At 42.9% G+C, this 16432-nt stretch overlaps 1 protein-coding gene and 2 non-coding genes across 6 annotated transcripts in view; all 3 read right to left on the bottom strand.

Moving 5' to 3' along the window:
• Positions 1–6823, bottom strand: part of TRIT1 (tRNA isopentenyltransferase 1) — a 36288-nt gene extending 29465 nt beyond the window's left edge. For all 4 annotated transcript variants that reach the window (XM_037032521.1, XM_037032522.1, XM_037032523.1 and 1 more), the window contains exon 1: positions 6649–6823. In XM_037032521.1, coding sequence (XP_036888416.1) covers positions 6649–6822 — 174 coding nt within the window. In that variant the 5' untranslated portion in view covers position 6823. The remainder of the gene's footprint in view (positions 1–6648) is intronic.
• A 5217-nt stretch (positions 6824–12040) lies between these two features.
• On the bottom strand, positions 12041–12145 carry LOC118977691 (U6 spliceosomal RNA). The gene has a single exon (XR_005064585.1). It is a non-coding gene; the product is annotated as a U6 spliceosomal RNA (small nuclear RNA).
• Positions 12146–15821: 3676 nt separating this feature from the next.
• LOC118977701 (U2 spliceosomal RNA) lies at positions 15822–16006 on the bottom strand. Its single transcript, XR_005064592.1, has one exon. It is a non-coding gene; the product is annotated as a U2 spliceosomal RNA (small nuclear RNA).
• Positions 16007–16432: the final 426 nt, after the last annotated feature.

Raw genomic sequence — 16432 nt, 5'->3', positions numbered from 1 at the left:
AGATAAATAAATAAATTAATTTAAAAAAAAAGAGTTAAGCAAATCATCTAATATTAATCAATAGCTGTTTACTGAATACTATAAGCCTAGGCATCACTAGTTTTTAATGTTGTCCAGGTGACTCCAATGTGCAGCTGGCAGTAAGAACCACTGTTACAAGTATTGTGCTATGCAACAAGATGTAAACTAACCCTTCCCTCCACAAAAAAGAGTAAGGAAACTACTGATTGGATAGCTACCCAAAGGTATCCAGACCTACCTAAGCACAGGCAATACAGAATCCCATATTTCATCTGCAATTACCTACATGCATGTGAAAGGAACTTCACAAGAAGAGCAACAGGAATGCACAGTGAAGAGGCTCTGGGAGTAGCTTCATTTACACTAGAGTCAACATCGCTTTTTGTTTACATCTGTAAGCACTAACAGTTAAATGAACTGTAAACTTTAGACAAGGACTCTTTCTAAAATAATGTTAAAATTAACCGATACTCCTAAAAAGTGTACAATCTACTTTTTAAAAAAACTTTATGTGGCAAAAAAAAAACCACATAAAGGTCAAAAGACAAATGATTAACTAAAAAACATTTCCAATACATGAGACTGCACAAAGGGTTAAAAACTGCAATACACTTAAAGCTCTTAAAAATCAATAAACATAAGAATGAAAACCATTATACAGAAGTGGACACAACAGGTATGAATAGGAATTTCAAAAAAAGAAAAACAAATGATCAATATACTCTTAAAAGACAACCCAAGAGGCCCTGGCTGGTGTAGCTCAGTGGATTGAGCGCGGGCCTGCAAACAACATGATTGCGGTTCTATTCCCAGTCAGGGCACATGCCTGGGTTGCAGGCCAGTTCCCAGCAGGGAACACATGAGAGGCAACCATACATTGATATTTCTCTCCTTCTCTCCTTCCCTTCCCTTCTAAAGATAAATAAATAAAATCTTTAAAAAAAAAAAGACAACCCAAGAAAGGAAATTCATTTCTTGTTTACCAGACTGATAACAACGAAAAAGATAGGTAATACACAAACCACAGGGTGAGGGGAAACAGACATACCACTGGTACAAAACTTCTTGAAAGCAGTCTGGCAATATGTATCAAAATGTAATGTGTGCAGCTCAACAACAAAGATGACCAAAGGAATTTAAAAATGAGCAAAGGACTTCGATGGCTATTTCTCCAAAGAAAAATATACAAATGGCCAACAAACACAGGTAAAGATGCCTGACATCATTAGTCATTAGAGAAATGTAAATTAAAACCACAATGAGCCCGGGCCCTTATGGCTCAGCTGGTTGGGCCTTATTCTGAAAGCAGAAAGGGTATGGGTTCAATTCCTAGTCAGGGCAGCATGAGCCTGGGTTGCAGGTTTGGTTCTGGTCAGCAACCAATCTTTCTCTCTCTGGTATTGATACTATAGTCCCCCCCTTCCCCTCCCTCTAAAATCAATAAGCATGTCCTTAGGGGAGGATTAAAAACAAACACAATGAGACTGGAGTATTGTCCTGAACCAGAAAGGTTGCAGGTTTGATTCCTGGTGGGGGCACATACAGGAGGCAATCAGTGGGTGTTTCTCATACCCATGTTTCTTTCTCTGTCCCTTCTCTCTCTAAAAACAATAGATCAATAAAGATTGCCTCCACAACGGAAAAAAGCAAACAGTAAGTAACAACAAAGGACAAAAAAATTTAAAAAAGAAAAGAGCCCAGGCTGGTCTGACTCAGTGGACTGAGTGCTGGCCTGCAAACCCAAAGGTCACTGATCAGACTCCCAGTCAGGACACATGTCTGGGTTGTGAGCCTGGTCCCCAGTTGGGGGCATGCAAGAGGCAACCAATCAATGTTCTTCTCCCTTTCTCCCTCCTTTCTCTCTCTGAAAATAAATAAATAAAACCTAACAAAAATAAAAGACAGCCCCTACTTCTGGTTAACAGGTTTTGGCGACTTTTATTTCATATCCTAGTAAGCCTCTGAGATCTATTCTCCACCCCATCTCTCCTTTCATATCCTTCCCCATGCATCCCAGATCTCCCCTGAGCACTGTGAGACAGACAATAAATTGTCCTTTAGTAAAAAACACTGCTCCTAAATTACATCCCAAAGCAGACAAAAAGAACCCAGAACTCCACATATATTAAATGTCACACAACCTGCTTACTAGTCAGACTGCCAAAAAATCATCTGCTTCTCCTCTTGCAGATTTAGACAAACACAAACCCAAAAGGAACTGTGCACCCACGTAAGACTACTGCTTTTCCATATGACTTCAAGAGCTGAGGCATTAGAGATACTTCCTCACTATAAACCCAAATAGAACACTTTGTTTTTTTTCTCTTGGCATATAGTTAATAGCCTGTATTTCCTGGCAGTCATTGTACATCTTTTGGCAAGTGCCTTCAAGTTTCTCAGTACAAATGTTTCATCCAGTCATTGAAGGCAATGCATTGTACCTTGAATTTACATGCCAAGAGAAAGACTCAGACTGAAAAGAAGACCTTCAGTATCACCTTCCCACAGTATATGAGACACTACACTAGTTAGAAGGCCCAGATCCAATTCCCAGGTGTGCAAGTGTCTTTTGCAGTATGATATCCAGTCTGCTCTTTAATCTTTCTGTACCTCAGTCTTTCCATCCTGGAAAACAGAATTGTATTACCTGTCCCTCCCTGAATTTAGACTCTTACTGCTGACTGAGAATATTTATGTTTCTATAATTTGTGAAACTGGGGTTTGAAAAACTCAGAAAATTAAGCACAAATGTTGTTTCTCACTTTGTCAGACCTGTGCCAGGCAGAATCCACAGTTGAACCTATCAAGAGTCCTCCCTAAGCAAGTAGTTTTGACTTCCCACTCAACAAATAACACATAAGAATGGGAAGGCCCTGGTTGCTGTCGCTCAGTGGACTGAGAACCAAAGAACCACCAGTTCAATTCCCAGTCAGGGCATGAGCCTGGGTTGCAGGCCAGGTCCTCAGTGGGGGGCAAGCAAGAGACAACCACATATTGCTGTTTCTCTCCCTTCTCCTTCCCCTCCCCTCTCTCTAAAAATAAATAAATAAAACCTTTTTAAGAAAGAATAGGAAGAGGCAGGACCTGCAGATGCTACATGGCTAGCTACAGAGGCAATTTATCATATATTAGGCTCCATAATAGTATTATCACCTTAGAGACACATTACCCTTAAAACCACTGTAGTCTTACCTCAAAGAAGCTATCTCAGTAACTTAAAGCACTTACTTATTCAGTGTTTACAAAAAAAAAGCACTTTCCCTGGATGGGAAGTGCCCTGGTAGGGGTTGCCTCGGGGTTGCCTACAGTTAAGGCAGGACAAAGAGATGACATACCAAGTATGAGGTACAAGACAATTTAAGATTTATGGCAGTATTTTACAGTCCTATCTGAGTTACTAGCACACTTCTGAAATACAAAATTCTGGACAGCATTCCAAAAGGGATTATTAAAATACAAATACTGAATTTTAAAAAGATAAACTTGAAAAAACTTTCTATCACACTTTCCATTTGGTCTGCGCAGCTCTTACAACAAATAAGATTACTGCTCTGTCTAGGCTCTCCACAAGGCCAAGTTTTCCCAGTAAAGGGAAAGGAAAAAATGTTCCAGTAAACATTTTCTTTGCTATCACTGAATTAATGACATTAACTTATATCTGTATCTAGTTACAGCTCATTTTATGCCCCTAAGCAATGCATCAGATGGCTGACACTCAGTTCAACACTCCACTTGACAGACATCACTATGAATTCATGCTGTGATTCAGAATACAAAACCTAAAGTACATTTTATATCCTGATTAAAATGCAGCACACCCTTGTGACAGAGAAGTGGCATACAAGAAACACTCTCTAAAGACTGAATCCCACAACTCCTGCCTCATTTGAAGGAGATGGCTTTGTGTGGACAGAGCACTGGGCATGGAAAGTAGAGAGACCTATGTTCAATTCCAGGTTGGCTGCTTACTTTAAGGCCCTGAGCCTCTTTTCTTATCTGTGAAATAAAAACATCTACTTTATGAGGTTATTGTGAGGGTAAACAGTGCTATACATATTTCAGTTATTATTATTCTGCCTTAGATTTATCCAAAATTGACAGAGTTCTTTCAAGGAGCTGGTGATCCAATATTAAGAACGTCATTTTCCCAGCTGGGCACTTCAATTGGCTGGAGTGTCCTCCATATATGCACGCCAAGGTTGCAGATACAATCCCAGGTCAGGGTACATACAAGAATCAACCAGTAAGTGGAACAACAAATCGATGTTTCTCTCTCCAAAAATCAGTAAATAAAAAATTATTTAAAAAACGTCATTTTGTTCACATGATTACCAAAAATTTTCTGAGTAAACCACAAGTCACTGAAAAGCATCATCTCCTTCCACTGGCCAAAAAACAAGCAAAGCAGCACTACCCTTCCAGGGCCATGGCAAGCAGAGACAAAAATGAAGAACTGGACGTATTCAGAGTGAATGAGGCAAAGATACTTTATTTCATTATTTGGACTGAAAAGTAAAATCAAAGGTCAAAAGTTTTCCAATGGGGACCAAGACATAATCAAAATTAAATACAACCTATAGCTGATTCAGAAAGCTCAATAATCATCAAAGTAATGAGAGTACTACTCATATATTAATTAATCCTCTTGGCATCCCAAAGAAAAAAATTAATTCTCGTATTCTAATTACTTTTAATAACAGGAAAAATTTCAATGGACCAAGATGTACAATTTTAATAAAGCAGGTCAACAAATATTCTCTTCTTTTTTATCTATCCAAACTTCACCTACCTTTCAAGCTCCTGGTCAGAGAGCTTTCCATAACTATGCCACCCTCCATTGATTTATCCCTTCTTAGGAATTCTATGGTTTACCATAAAATTTAACACTTATAGGCTCTCTTCTCCTGATCCTGTCCACCTTGCAAAGCATCATTATCTCAGTTCAAACATTTAATAACTGTTTTGTTTCATGTTTAGCTGCACTAAAATTTCTTTGGGACAGGGATTATGGTTTTGTCTCTCCAAGAGGGCCTTTCAGAAAATAGCACCTACCATTTTATTTATTTATTCATTCATTCATTCATTTATTTTTAACTGAATCCAGAGAGGAGGGAAGGGAGTGAGAAAGAGAGGGAGAGAAACACTGATGTGAGAGAGAAACATCAATTGGTTCCCTCTTGCATGTGCCCTGACGGGGGACCAAACCTGCAACCCAGATGTGTGCCCTAACCAGGAATCAAACTCGGGACCTGTCAACCGAGCCACAGCATCCAGCGCAGCATCTACCATACTTTTTACCACTTACTATGTGCCATATATTGTATTAAGTGCTTTACATCATTTATCTTGTTTAATCATCACAATAATGTTATATTGTTGGTATTCTTCCTATTTTAGAGAAAAGCAAGCAAAGGTATAAAGAGGTTAGGCTGAAGTCACACAGCTTAGAAAAGATAGTGCTGAAATTTGAGCTAAAGTCTGTCTCTTGAAGTTGGCACAAATTAGAGATTATGAACAAATATTTGCTGAGTTATCCTAGTCATTTAATGTGTTGACGGTTGTTATCACCCGAAATGAACTAATAAAGGTAGGAACCTTGCCCAAAGTCTTATGAGGTACAGGGGGCAGGGCTGCCCCTCCCTACAGAACACCCATCAGGTGCTAGGTTCAGTGCCTGGCACTTCACATCAAATGCAACTCATTTACTCTATAAAAACTTCTTACTCTAAATTCTCTTCAGCAAATAGCACAGGTAACTCCTCCACCGGAGATTTACCCAAAATGTCACCCTCTCAATCTGAACACACGTGCTCCCAGGTGCTGTGTGCGCTACACTCCTTCTGGGTCTCCCTTTGACTCAAGGAAGAGGACAAAGCCTCCTGCTTCTCCATAGCCAATAGGTTAAAAATCTCAGCTTTTTAAAACACGCATTTACCAAACGGCCTGGCCTTCTTCAAAACAGGCCATCCTGCTCTTCATTCTAACCATCAGGATCTCAGTTATTAACCACCACAGCCCTAGGAGGTAGGTAGTATTTTCTCCACTTAACAGATAACGTCCAACACACACACACACACACACACACACACACACACACGAAACAGTTAAGGTCACATAGCCGATGGCCGATTGGGTCCTGGAATCCAGGTCTCCTGGCTATCCACCCTGTTCCATTCCCTCAGCAGAAACTCATAGATAGTAACCGATTTATCTGGTGTCGCTAGGCACTTTACATAGCAAAAACTCTAGGATAATTTTCATTCAAAAGGTAATTATTGGACGCCTGTATGTCAACCTTGTAGGTTCAAATACCACCTCCTCTACCTATTCGCTGTGTGACACGGAGCAAGTCTGTTTCACCTCCTTTGATGAATTCCCTCATCTGTAAATGGAGATAACAGTACCTACCAAACTGTCGCCAGAAATGAGATGATGAGAGTGAAAAGCCTGGCCCTATGTCTGACAGATGGTGGGCGCTTAGTGATTATGGGTTCCCTTCACCTAGCTCCTCCGCCCCACAAGCCTCAGGTTTCACTCATACCCCCATGCACAGGGTATCCCCCCCGGCCAGAGGCCTGCACGCGGCCGCCGGGTTTCACAAGCCAGGGGCCAGCCGTACTGTCATACCTGCATGGAGTCAGCGCTGACGATTTCACCACCGAGCCGCTGGCCTAACTGCAAGGCCAGGGTGGATTTGCCGGTGCCCGTGGCCCCAAGAATCACCACAAGCGGCAAAGTCCGTGGCAGACCCCGGAGCCCAGGGCCCACTGAAACTGCTCGTGCAGCCGCCACGGCTGCCATCTTGAAGACATCGGCGCTTGCGCGGAAGCGGCTGTCCCCATGACAACCGGCAGTGCGCCTGCGCAGACGTAGAGCTCAGTAGGGAATGTGAAAAGAGAGGAGGGAGCTGTGGCACCGAGGTCCCCAGACGGTCCCTAAGCTTGAGAGGCTCCGGGCGTGACTGCGATCAACTAGCTGGTGTCAGAGTTTCAATTCTCAACTCTCTTACGTAGGAGATGGCAGTCTTATCTAAAAGAGATCTATCCCTATTATTTGTCACAGCACCCAGTTACTTTTCTTCACAGCCCTGATTACAATATAAAATTTAAAATTGCCAAGACTTTTCTTTCCTCTGACTTTCCACTCCAGGCTGTTAGTTCCATAAAAGCAAGAAACAGATTCTGCCTGGGTTATTGCTGCATCTCCAGTACTAGCACAGTACCTGATACCTAACAGGCACCCAATATTGTTAAATGGAGAGGGGAATGGCTTGCCTATCTAGTGCTGGAGGCAGTCAGCCCAGAAGTGTGGCATTCTCTGGGATCAGATCTGCCTGTGATCAGGCAAGAGTGGATGCTCTCATGTTTCACCCCACAACGCAGCCACACACCATCAGCAGGCAGGGCAAAACCTCCCATCTCTTTGGAGAAAGAATACAAGCAAGAGATGGGGTGAGAACAGAGAAAAACAAGTCAACCATCCACAAAATGTGAAGAGAAAAAATAAGGAAAGGAGAAAGAATAAAGTAGTAGCAATTGTCTGATTAAAAATGGAGGTGATGAAAATTAGGACCAGAGAGGACCAAAAGCCAGGGGACTCCACAACCTTTTCAGAGAAGGCTTTGGGCCTAGGCTGGTGTCACTAAATTGGAGCGTTGTCCCCTAAACCAAAAGGTCAAGAGTTCAATTAACAGGGCATATGCCAAAGTTGTGGGCTTGTCCCTGGTTCAGGTTGTGTGCACAAGAGGCAACAGATCAACGTTTCTCACATCGAAGTTTCTCTCCTGTCCCTCCCTTTCCCTCTCTCCAAAAAAAGAAAAGAAAAGAAAGGGCTTTGGAATCAGATGGACCTGGGTTCAAATCCTTGCCAGGTCACTCATCAGCTGTGTGACCTCACACAATAGCTTTGCTTCTTAGCCTCAACTTCAGTATCATTAAATGCTTGTCAGGATTATCACAGGGAGAAAATAATGTCTGAAAAGTGTCTGCTACAATGCCCTGGCACATAACAACCACCATTTGTTGAATACTTTATATTATTTTTTAAATATTTTTTATTTGTTTTTATTTTTAGAGAGATGGGAAGGGAAGGAGAAAGAGTAGGAGAAAAACATCAATGTGTGGTTGTCTCTCATGTGTCCCGTACTGGGGACCTGGCCTACAACCCAGGCATGTGCCCTGATGGGGAATCGAACCTGCGACCCTTTGCTGCACGTGCTTAATCCACTGAGCTACACCAGCTAGGGCTGAATACTTTATATTATAATAGTAACACCCCATCTGTCTTACTAAAGAGGTAAGAGCAGCAGCATAAGAGCAGAGAAATTTTCAATAATGCAGAAGTGTTTAAATACCTATTGTGTTAACTCCGTCTTAGCCAATTTAAGAGTTAATTGCTTTCTTCCTGAGATTACCTGTCTCTGTCTAACTCTCAGATCACATCACCAGGGTCCCTTGGGCCAGAGGAATTTTTACTCCTGGAAGCTTAGAGCATATGTGAGAGTGCCTGCCAACATGTGGCCTCCCAGAATAACTGCGAATACTTTCCTCTATCACTTGAATCACCATTGGCATAACAGCCACTTTTGTAGCCACCTTTTGTTTGGAGAACACCAGATCCTAGAGTCCCCGTTCCTCCTTTCTCAATCCAGTCTTCTTTGATCAAAAGCCTTGTTCTCTCCAATTTGTGGTACCTGCCTGGGGCTGGTTTTGAAATCAAAATGTGTGGCCACATATTGGCAGACACTCTCAACATGATGGTTGTTAACTGTTGAGCCTTTGCCTGGAGACGTTCAGAGGGTATGGTTACCATGACAACCAACAGAAAGATGACAGGCTGGAGAAATAAATGATGCAAATAAAGCAAAAGGGAGGCTAATTTCATGATGACAATCTGACCATGACAGAGTATGCTCACTCACAGATGGGAAAGGACTGTCCAAGTCACGACCAGGTAACTGTTATTAGAGAAAGGAAAAAAGAGGGGGGTGGAATTTACCACTGAAAGACCAGAAGGAGGAGAGGCTGGTTGCCAAGGCAACTGGGGAGAAAGAAATGAAAAAATGGGGCTTTACCACAGCAGCAGAAAATTGCTTCTTGCCAAGCAACACAGGACTGTTGCTATAGAAACAAAGAGAACAGGGATCCTGTAGACCATGGGGAAAATTATCACTAAAATGCTGAGCAGGAAATACTCCTAAATCAGAATGGAGCCCATGGCCCAAAATAAATGAGAAGTGAGGAAAACATTGGACAATTCCTGCTCATTGTCATTCTCAGTCCTACCAAAGAGAATGGGAATAATATTTTATAATACCTTTTCAGTATTTTATTTGTACTTCTGTCCCCCTAATGATCCTCTGAACTCTAAATTACACTAAGAATAGGTCCTGCAAGATAATCTGTAACTTGAAATCCTAATTGGAGAGATTAAGTTCAAGGGAAAATTGGGAAATTAAAGTCTATGACCAAGAGTTAATAAGTAATTCTAAAAAAAACAACATAAAACCCTCTGATGGGAAGCTTTGCAGAGTAATAAGGACACAAAAGCCACCAAAAGGGAGTCAGGAAAGCTATTTGTAGTCATGCCCAGGTATTAATTTTGACCCCCTCTCCTTTTATGAGGTCAGATGGGATGTAGCTCAGTCTATTCTGAAAGATAGCTCAAGTGGGCAGGGAGTCTCTCACTTAAAGTGTATGTATATACATAGAAGTGAAGGACGCAGAAGCCCATCTCCAACATACTACACTGCTTACAGATTATTCTGGGCAAAGAAATTTTAGTTGAAAAGGCAAAAATGTTGGGACAGGTTCAGTCTGGAAGAGCATATCTGAAATGCAGGAACGAGGTACTGGGGATGCTCAGATTACTTGGAGGGTAATAATTCTTTGTCCATCCTTCTGAAAGTCCAGAGCCAGCTACCTAATTGTCCCCCACAATGTGTGAGTATTATATGTCCCCTGGGGCAGCTGTGTGGTCAGGCTGGGGCCCTCTGCACCTACCTCACCTTCTTCAGGAAACTGAGGGCAGTACTTTGGGGCGGATGCACATGCCAACATGGCAGAAAAGGAGAAAGGGAGACGTGCAGAAAGGCAGAAGGGAAATCTGGGTGGTGGCCCATAAGCGTTTGTTATATTATTTTCTTGAAAAAAGATTTTATTTATTTATCTTTAGAGAGAGGGGAAGGGAGGGCAAAGAAAAGGGAGAGAAACATTGATGTGTGAGAGATACATTCATCAATTGCCTCTCGCTTGCTCCCACCTGGGGACCTGGCCCCCAACCTAGGCACATGCCCTACTGGGAATTCCACCGGCAACCTTTTAGTTCACAGGCCAGCACTCAATCCACCGAGCCACACCAGCTAGGGTTTATTATATTATTTTCTATCTTCTGTATATTTTAAATAATTTATTTTAGCCCTGGCTGGTGTGGCTCAGCGGGCAGAGCACCAGCCTGCAGACCAAAAAGTTGTTGGTTCAATTCCTATTCAGGGCACCTGCCTGGGTTGCAGGCCAGGTCCCCAGCCGGGGAGGTGCAAGAGGCAACTATGGATGTTTCCCTTCCTTTCTTCCTCACTCCTTTCTCTTTTCTCTAAAATTAGATAAGTGAAATTTTTAAAAATATTAACAAAAATAATAATAATTTATTTTAAAATTTTTTTTAGAAAAAGAAACATAAACAGAAGGCTACTGGTGAAACCACTGGGGTGGAAAGTCCATTCAAAGTGAAGCATCCAGAAAGCTCAGAGGTTCAGGATGGAATTCTAGAGGACCCTGTGGCAGTCTGGACAGAAGGAAGATTATGCCATGGGAGGACTGAAGCATCTGTTTCCAAGATAAGAGAAGAAACTAGGGTCAAAGACAAACACTAGCCCTGGCTAGTGAGGCTCAGTGGATTGAGTGCTGGCCTGCTTAAACCAAAAGGTCACAGGTTCAGTTCCCAGGCAGCGCACATGCCTGGGTTGAGGGCCAGGTCCTCAGTTTGGGGCGTGTGAGAGGCAACCACACATTGACGTTTCTCTCCCTCTCTTTCTCCCTGCCTTCCCCTCTTTCTAAAAATAAATCAGTAAAACCATCAAAAGAAAAAGACAAACACTAGCTTTTTGGTACAACCCAAGGTGCCTTTGCAACCTAACCCCATACTAATTAGGCATCCTAAATAAAAACTATTTCCTCTGGAGGTATTTCACGATGAACTTGGTGCCTGTACTAATTTCCAAGGGCTGCCATAACAAGTTAACCACAGACTGGGTGGCGTTAAACAATAGAACAGCATTCTCTCACAATTCTGGGGCCAGAAGTCCAAGAGCAACATGTGGGCAGGGCTACGATCCCATGCTTCCCTCTATGGAAGAGTCCATCCTTGCTTCTTCTGGTTTCTGGTGCTTGTGCTTGCTGAGAATCCTTGGCATTACTTGGTCTGTGGCGGCATGACTCCAGTCCCGCCTCTGTCTTAACATGGCCCTCTTCCCTGTTCGCACGTCTCTGTGAATTTCCCTCTCTTCAGGACACCAGTCATGGGATTAGAGTCCAGCCCAATCCAGCATGACTTTACTTAACTTGATTACATCTGCAAAGATCCTATTTCAAAATTAAGGTCACATTCATAGGTTCTGGATAAACCTGAATTCCATGGGGGATATTACACAACCCAGTACAGTGCCTGTGGGTAATCACACCTTCCATTGGTTTGGCGAATTTGCTGTCTCCATGGGTGATTAGTTAATTCAAATTTGGGAGCATCAGAATTACTCAAAACAAGCAAGGGGTAGAATACAGTGGAGCTCACCATGTTGTAGGGTTTGTGTTACATCTAAAGTTAAGTTACAGGGTTTGCTTCAGAGCACACCAGAATGTTCTCAAAGGGGGCTCACTTCGGGCCTCCTCAGCTCTCTAAGAGAGCCTGCACAGCATGGAGCACCCCTGGAGGCTGCAAAATCAGTGGCGGCTGTGCAAAAGAAGGAAAGGTGCAGAGCCGTCAGAGGTCCTCGCCAGTTCTAGAACCCTGGCTTTTTCTTTTTTTAAATAAGGAAAGCTTCATGAATTTGCATGTCACCTTGTGCAAAGACCATGCTAACCTTCTTTGTATTGTTCCATTTGTGTTTGATTTATCTATTTTTGTATCATTACAATTTTAGTATATGTGCTGCTGAAGTGAACCCCTCAGGACTCTGTTAAGCCTTCTCCTGTACTCCTCTGGCCCGGTCTCTTTCTCATGGCTTGGCATTTTGGGCCTTCATCATCTTTATATCCTGATGAGTTTCAAGTTTGTATCTTCATTTCAAACCCTTTTCTAAAGCTTCAGTGTCACATTTCCCACTTCCTCTGTTTTGGGTGACCCCACCACTTCAATCTCTGTGTCCCAAACCACAATCAGTTTCTTTTCCTGACTTCCCTATTTCAAAGAATCACAGAGGATGTTAGCTATTGAAAGGGTCCGCTTAGAAATCTAGTGCAATCCCTCTTGTTTTGTAAAAATGAGACCATTCAGCCAGCAAATCAGACCAGATGTCTCCCCTTTCCCTGGGTTCCACACAACCTTCCCAACCCCCTTTCCCCAAAGCTATCATTTCCTTAGCCTAGAACAGCGTCTCCTCTTCACTTAGCCAAATACTACTGACACTTGTAGTTCCAGTCAAAGTCACAATATCCCCCAACAAGAACTTTCTTAATGACGCCAAGCAAAGTGCTCTCTTCCCCTTCTGAGGCTTGTAACCTTTGTCTGAAACACATATTGCCTTATTTTGTAATCATGTCTGCATGCTCATGAACTTCCATAAGGAACCATAGCTCCATCTGTGTTGTTTTTAACTATGTGGGAGATGCTATTCTAGGTACTTTACATATAACTTATTTATTCTTCATAACAGTTCTGTGAAGTACGTATTAATATTATATCCATTTTAGAGAAGAAGAGAACTCACTCCAGGAGGTGAGTGATGTGCCCAACATCATATAAGCAGTAACCCTAAGTTCCTGCTCTTAACCATTATTCAGGGTGGGGCAAAAGAAGGTTTACAGTTATTATGGAAAATAATGCAATAATTAATAAATGATAACACACGAGTAATGTGTTTGCATTATGTTTTGCATCATGTCTGTAAACCTACTTTGCCCAACCCTGTAATAAGCCATCTATCACCTTCTGTGAATATTCTCGTACCTTTGTGTCTCTGCAGGACTTGGCTCTAACCCCTTATTCCAGTGTTTTCCTAAGTGTGACCTCTGGATTCCACCTACCTGCTTGCTTATCAGCAATGTAGATTTCTGGCCCTGATCTACTGCATCAGGGTCTTGGAGGTGGTTAGATTCTAAAAACACACTCAAGTTTAAAAATCTCTGCCTGAGCCCTGGTGTGGCTCAGTGGATTGAGTGCTGGCCTGCAAACCAAAGGGTCGCTGATTTGATTCCCAGGGCACATGCCTGGGTTGCAGGCCAGGTCCCCAGTGGGAGCCACGTGAGAGGCAACCACACATTGATGTTTCTCTCCTACTTTCTCCTTCTCTTCCCCTCTCTCTAAAAATAAATACATAAAATATTTTTCTAAAAAAATATTTGCCAGGGTGTGGGCTGGGATGGGAGTAAAAGACAGAAAACTGTACTTGAACAACATTTAAAATAAAAATTTTTAAATTTTTCAAAAAAATCTCTACCTGAATAAAATAGGAACTGGAGGATTTAATGACTGAATGGAGTCGGTTGACTCTAGCTCAGATTGAAGGCACTCCAGCACCGAGTACGGACAAATGGAGGGCACATATGTGCAGTAGCACCACAGACGTGCAGCTCCTGCCCACCGCGGGCGTGGGATGCTGTGGACCCATCAGAGACTCAGGTCTTTGCCCTCCTTTTCTCCTCTTCCTGTCTCCGTCTCCCCAACCCTGGCTACTCCTTCCTCTATAATTCACTGCCTCTTGAGCATCATCAATATGTACACTCAAGATTACTTCAAAGTACTCCCGGAAAGCTTTCTTATTTCACCAATCCCTCCTGTCCATCACCTTTCAATACAATGGATCTGTATTCTAGGTGTGGCTGGTTCAAGGGTTTAAATAACACTAATCATTTGGGGATAAAATACTTGCAAGTTATATCTCTGGAAAGGGATTAACACCTTTGGTAGGCAGTTAGCCAGGAGCAGAGCAAGGATGATGGGCCAGGCACAGAAGGTCACCTGGGCAGAAAGCGCTGAGGGTGCCTAGCACCAGGCAAAACTGGGAAAACAAGGACCTCACCCCCAGGGTAACCTTTCCTCCCCTAGCTTTTCGCTGGTAACGGGGTATAGACCCCCTTCCCTTTCTTATCAATGGTCATGCGTTTCAGGCCCTCCCCTGACCATGTTGCCAGTCATGCAGGCTCAACCCTCTTGGACGGGGAACAAAACAAGGGGGCTGGAGAATAATAGCTCATAAGCATTAAGCCCCCAGGACAGCGAGGTTCTGACCCACATCAAATGCATCGAGGCCTCAGTTGTGTTGCAGCTCCAGGCCCAGAAAAACAGCAAAACCAGACAAGCAACAGCATGGCTGACATCAGGACCAGCTGCACTGACTGTGGAGACCAGGACCCTGAAAGGACACACCTGGAAAGCTGCTGAATATTCTACTGGGATCCTCCCCTGGGACCTCCAGATAAATAGTTATACCTCGGTACTCGACAGCCTCAGAATGTCAAACCCTGTACTTGTTGCAGTTTGCCCACGAAAATCTGTTTCAGCACACTGTGCTTGCTCGGGACTCCTCGCACTTGCTAAAACTTGTTTGAGTCACGCCGCCACCCACAAGAGAAGATCCTTCATTGCTCGGTACTCCTCAGTTTCAGCCCTCTTCGTGAGTTCCAGAACGAATTAAGGACGAATATCGAGGTACCACTGTACCCTCCGGCTGGAGACTCTCTGTGGAACACTCCCGATGCTCTCTCCATTCCCCTCCCCTTCTCTCCCGGGCTTGGTATCCTTGCCTTTCTCTCCTAAACTCCAGGGGCCCTCCTTTTGCCTCTGTAACTTGTTCCCTGAGCCCATTTCTTCTCTACCTCACTTCTTCTGCCTCTGTGACTTGCTAAATAACCTTTCTCTTACAGGTTGAGTCTTGGCTCTGAAATCTTTCTCAGCCAGAACTCAAGAACTGTGGCTGCTGAACGAAGTGTAGTCTGATTCCACCGGTCTAACACCTGGTGCCGCTTTGCTGCCAACATATCCAGAATATGTAGACAATTCCTAAAACTAAAAATAAAAATAGAAAAAATCCAATTCTAATGTGGGCAAAGAACTTGAATGGCCATTTCTCCAAAGAATGAATACAAGTGTCCAATAAGCACATGAAAAGATACTCATCATCACTAATCATTAGGTAAATACAAATCAAAACTGCAATGAATTACTACCTACATGCATTAGGATGCTACAATAAAAAAAAATAACAAGTGCCCTGGCTGGTGTAGCTCAGTGGATTGAGCACCCGCCTGTGAAGCAAGGGTCACCGGTTCCATTCCCAGTCAGGGCACATGCCTGGGTTGCAGGCCAGGTCCCCAGTAGGGGACACATGAGAGACAACCACACATTGATGTTTCTCTCCCACTTTCTCCTTCCCTTCCCCTCTCTCTAAAAATAAATAAATTAAAAAATTTAAAGCCTACAGACTTAAAAAAAATAACGAGTGTTGGGGAGGATATGGACAAACTGGAACCCTTGAGTAGTGTTGGTAGAAATGTAAGGCGGCAGAGCTGCTGTGGAAAACCACACGGAGTTTCCTCAAAACATTAAAAAACGGAATTACCACATGACTCAGCAATTTCACTACTGGGTATACACGCAAGACAACCGAAATCAGGGCTTCTTTTTTTTTTTCTTGGACACAGCAAACTCCTATTCCATCTCCCAGCTCCAGAAATCCACTTAATATACAGTCCTTGGTTAGAGGACATTTCAGATATTAAATTGGTAAGAACAGATACTACACTCACTCTTAACCAACATGCTGAGAAGTGATGCAGCAGGGTTTCAAAAAGACCTTCCTAGAGCCATGTCCACAGCAGCATTATTCACGATAGCTGGGATGGAGAACCCACTCAAATGTTCGCTAAAAGATACACAGATCAGCAAAACAAGGTATGGTATATGTCTGCAATGGAATATTATTCAGCCTTAAAAAAGAAAATTGTGACATATGCTACAACATGGAGGAACCTTGAGGCTATTATGCTACGTGAAGTAATCCAGCCACGAAAAGACAAATAGTGTGTGATTGCACTTATATGAGCTACTTAGTCAAAATCAGAGAGATAAAAAAAAAATCAGAAAGACAGCAGAATGGCGGTTACCAGGAGCTGGGGGAAGGAGAGAGCAAGGAGGTACTGTTTAAGGAGGCTAGAGTTCTAGTTTTATAAGATGAAGAGTTATGGACACGCATAGTGCT

This window comes from Sturnira hondurensis, unplaced genomic scaffold (assembly GCF_014824575.4).
Source record: "Sturnira hondurensis isolate 20B ecotype Veracruz unplaced genomic scaffold, ASM1482457v3 Scaffold0021490, whole genome shotgun sequence".
Taxonomy (NCBI): Eukaryota; Metazoa; Chordata; class Mammalia; order Chiroptera; family Phyllostomidae; genus Sturnira; species Sturnira hondurensis.
The sequence above is the reverse complement of the archived record's forward strand: the minus strand, read 5'-3'. Positions and strand labels throughout refer to the sequence as shown.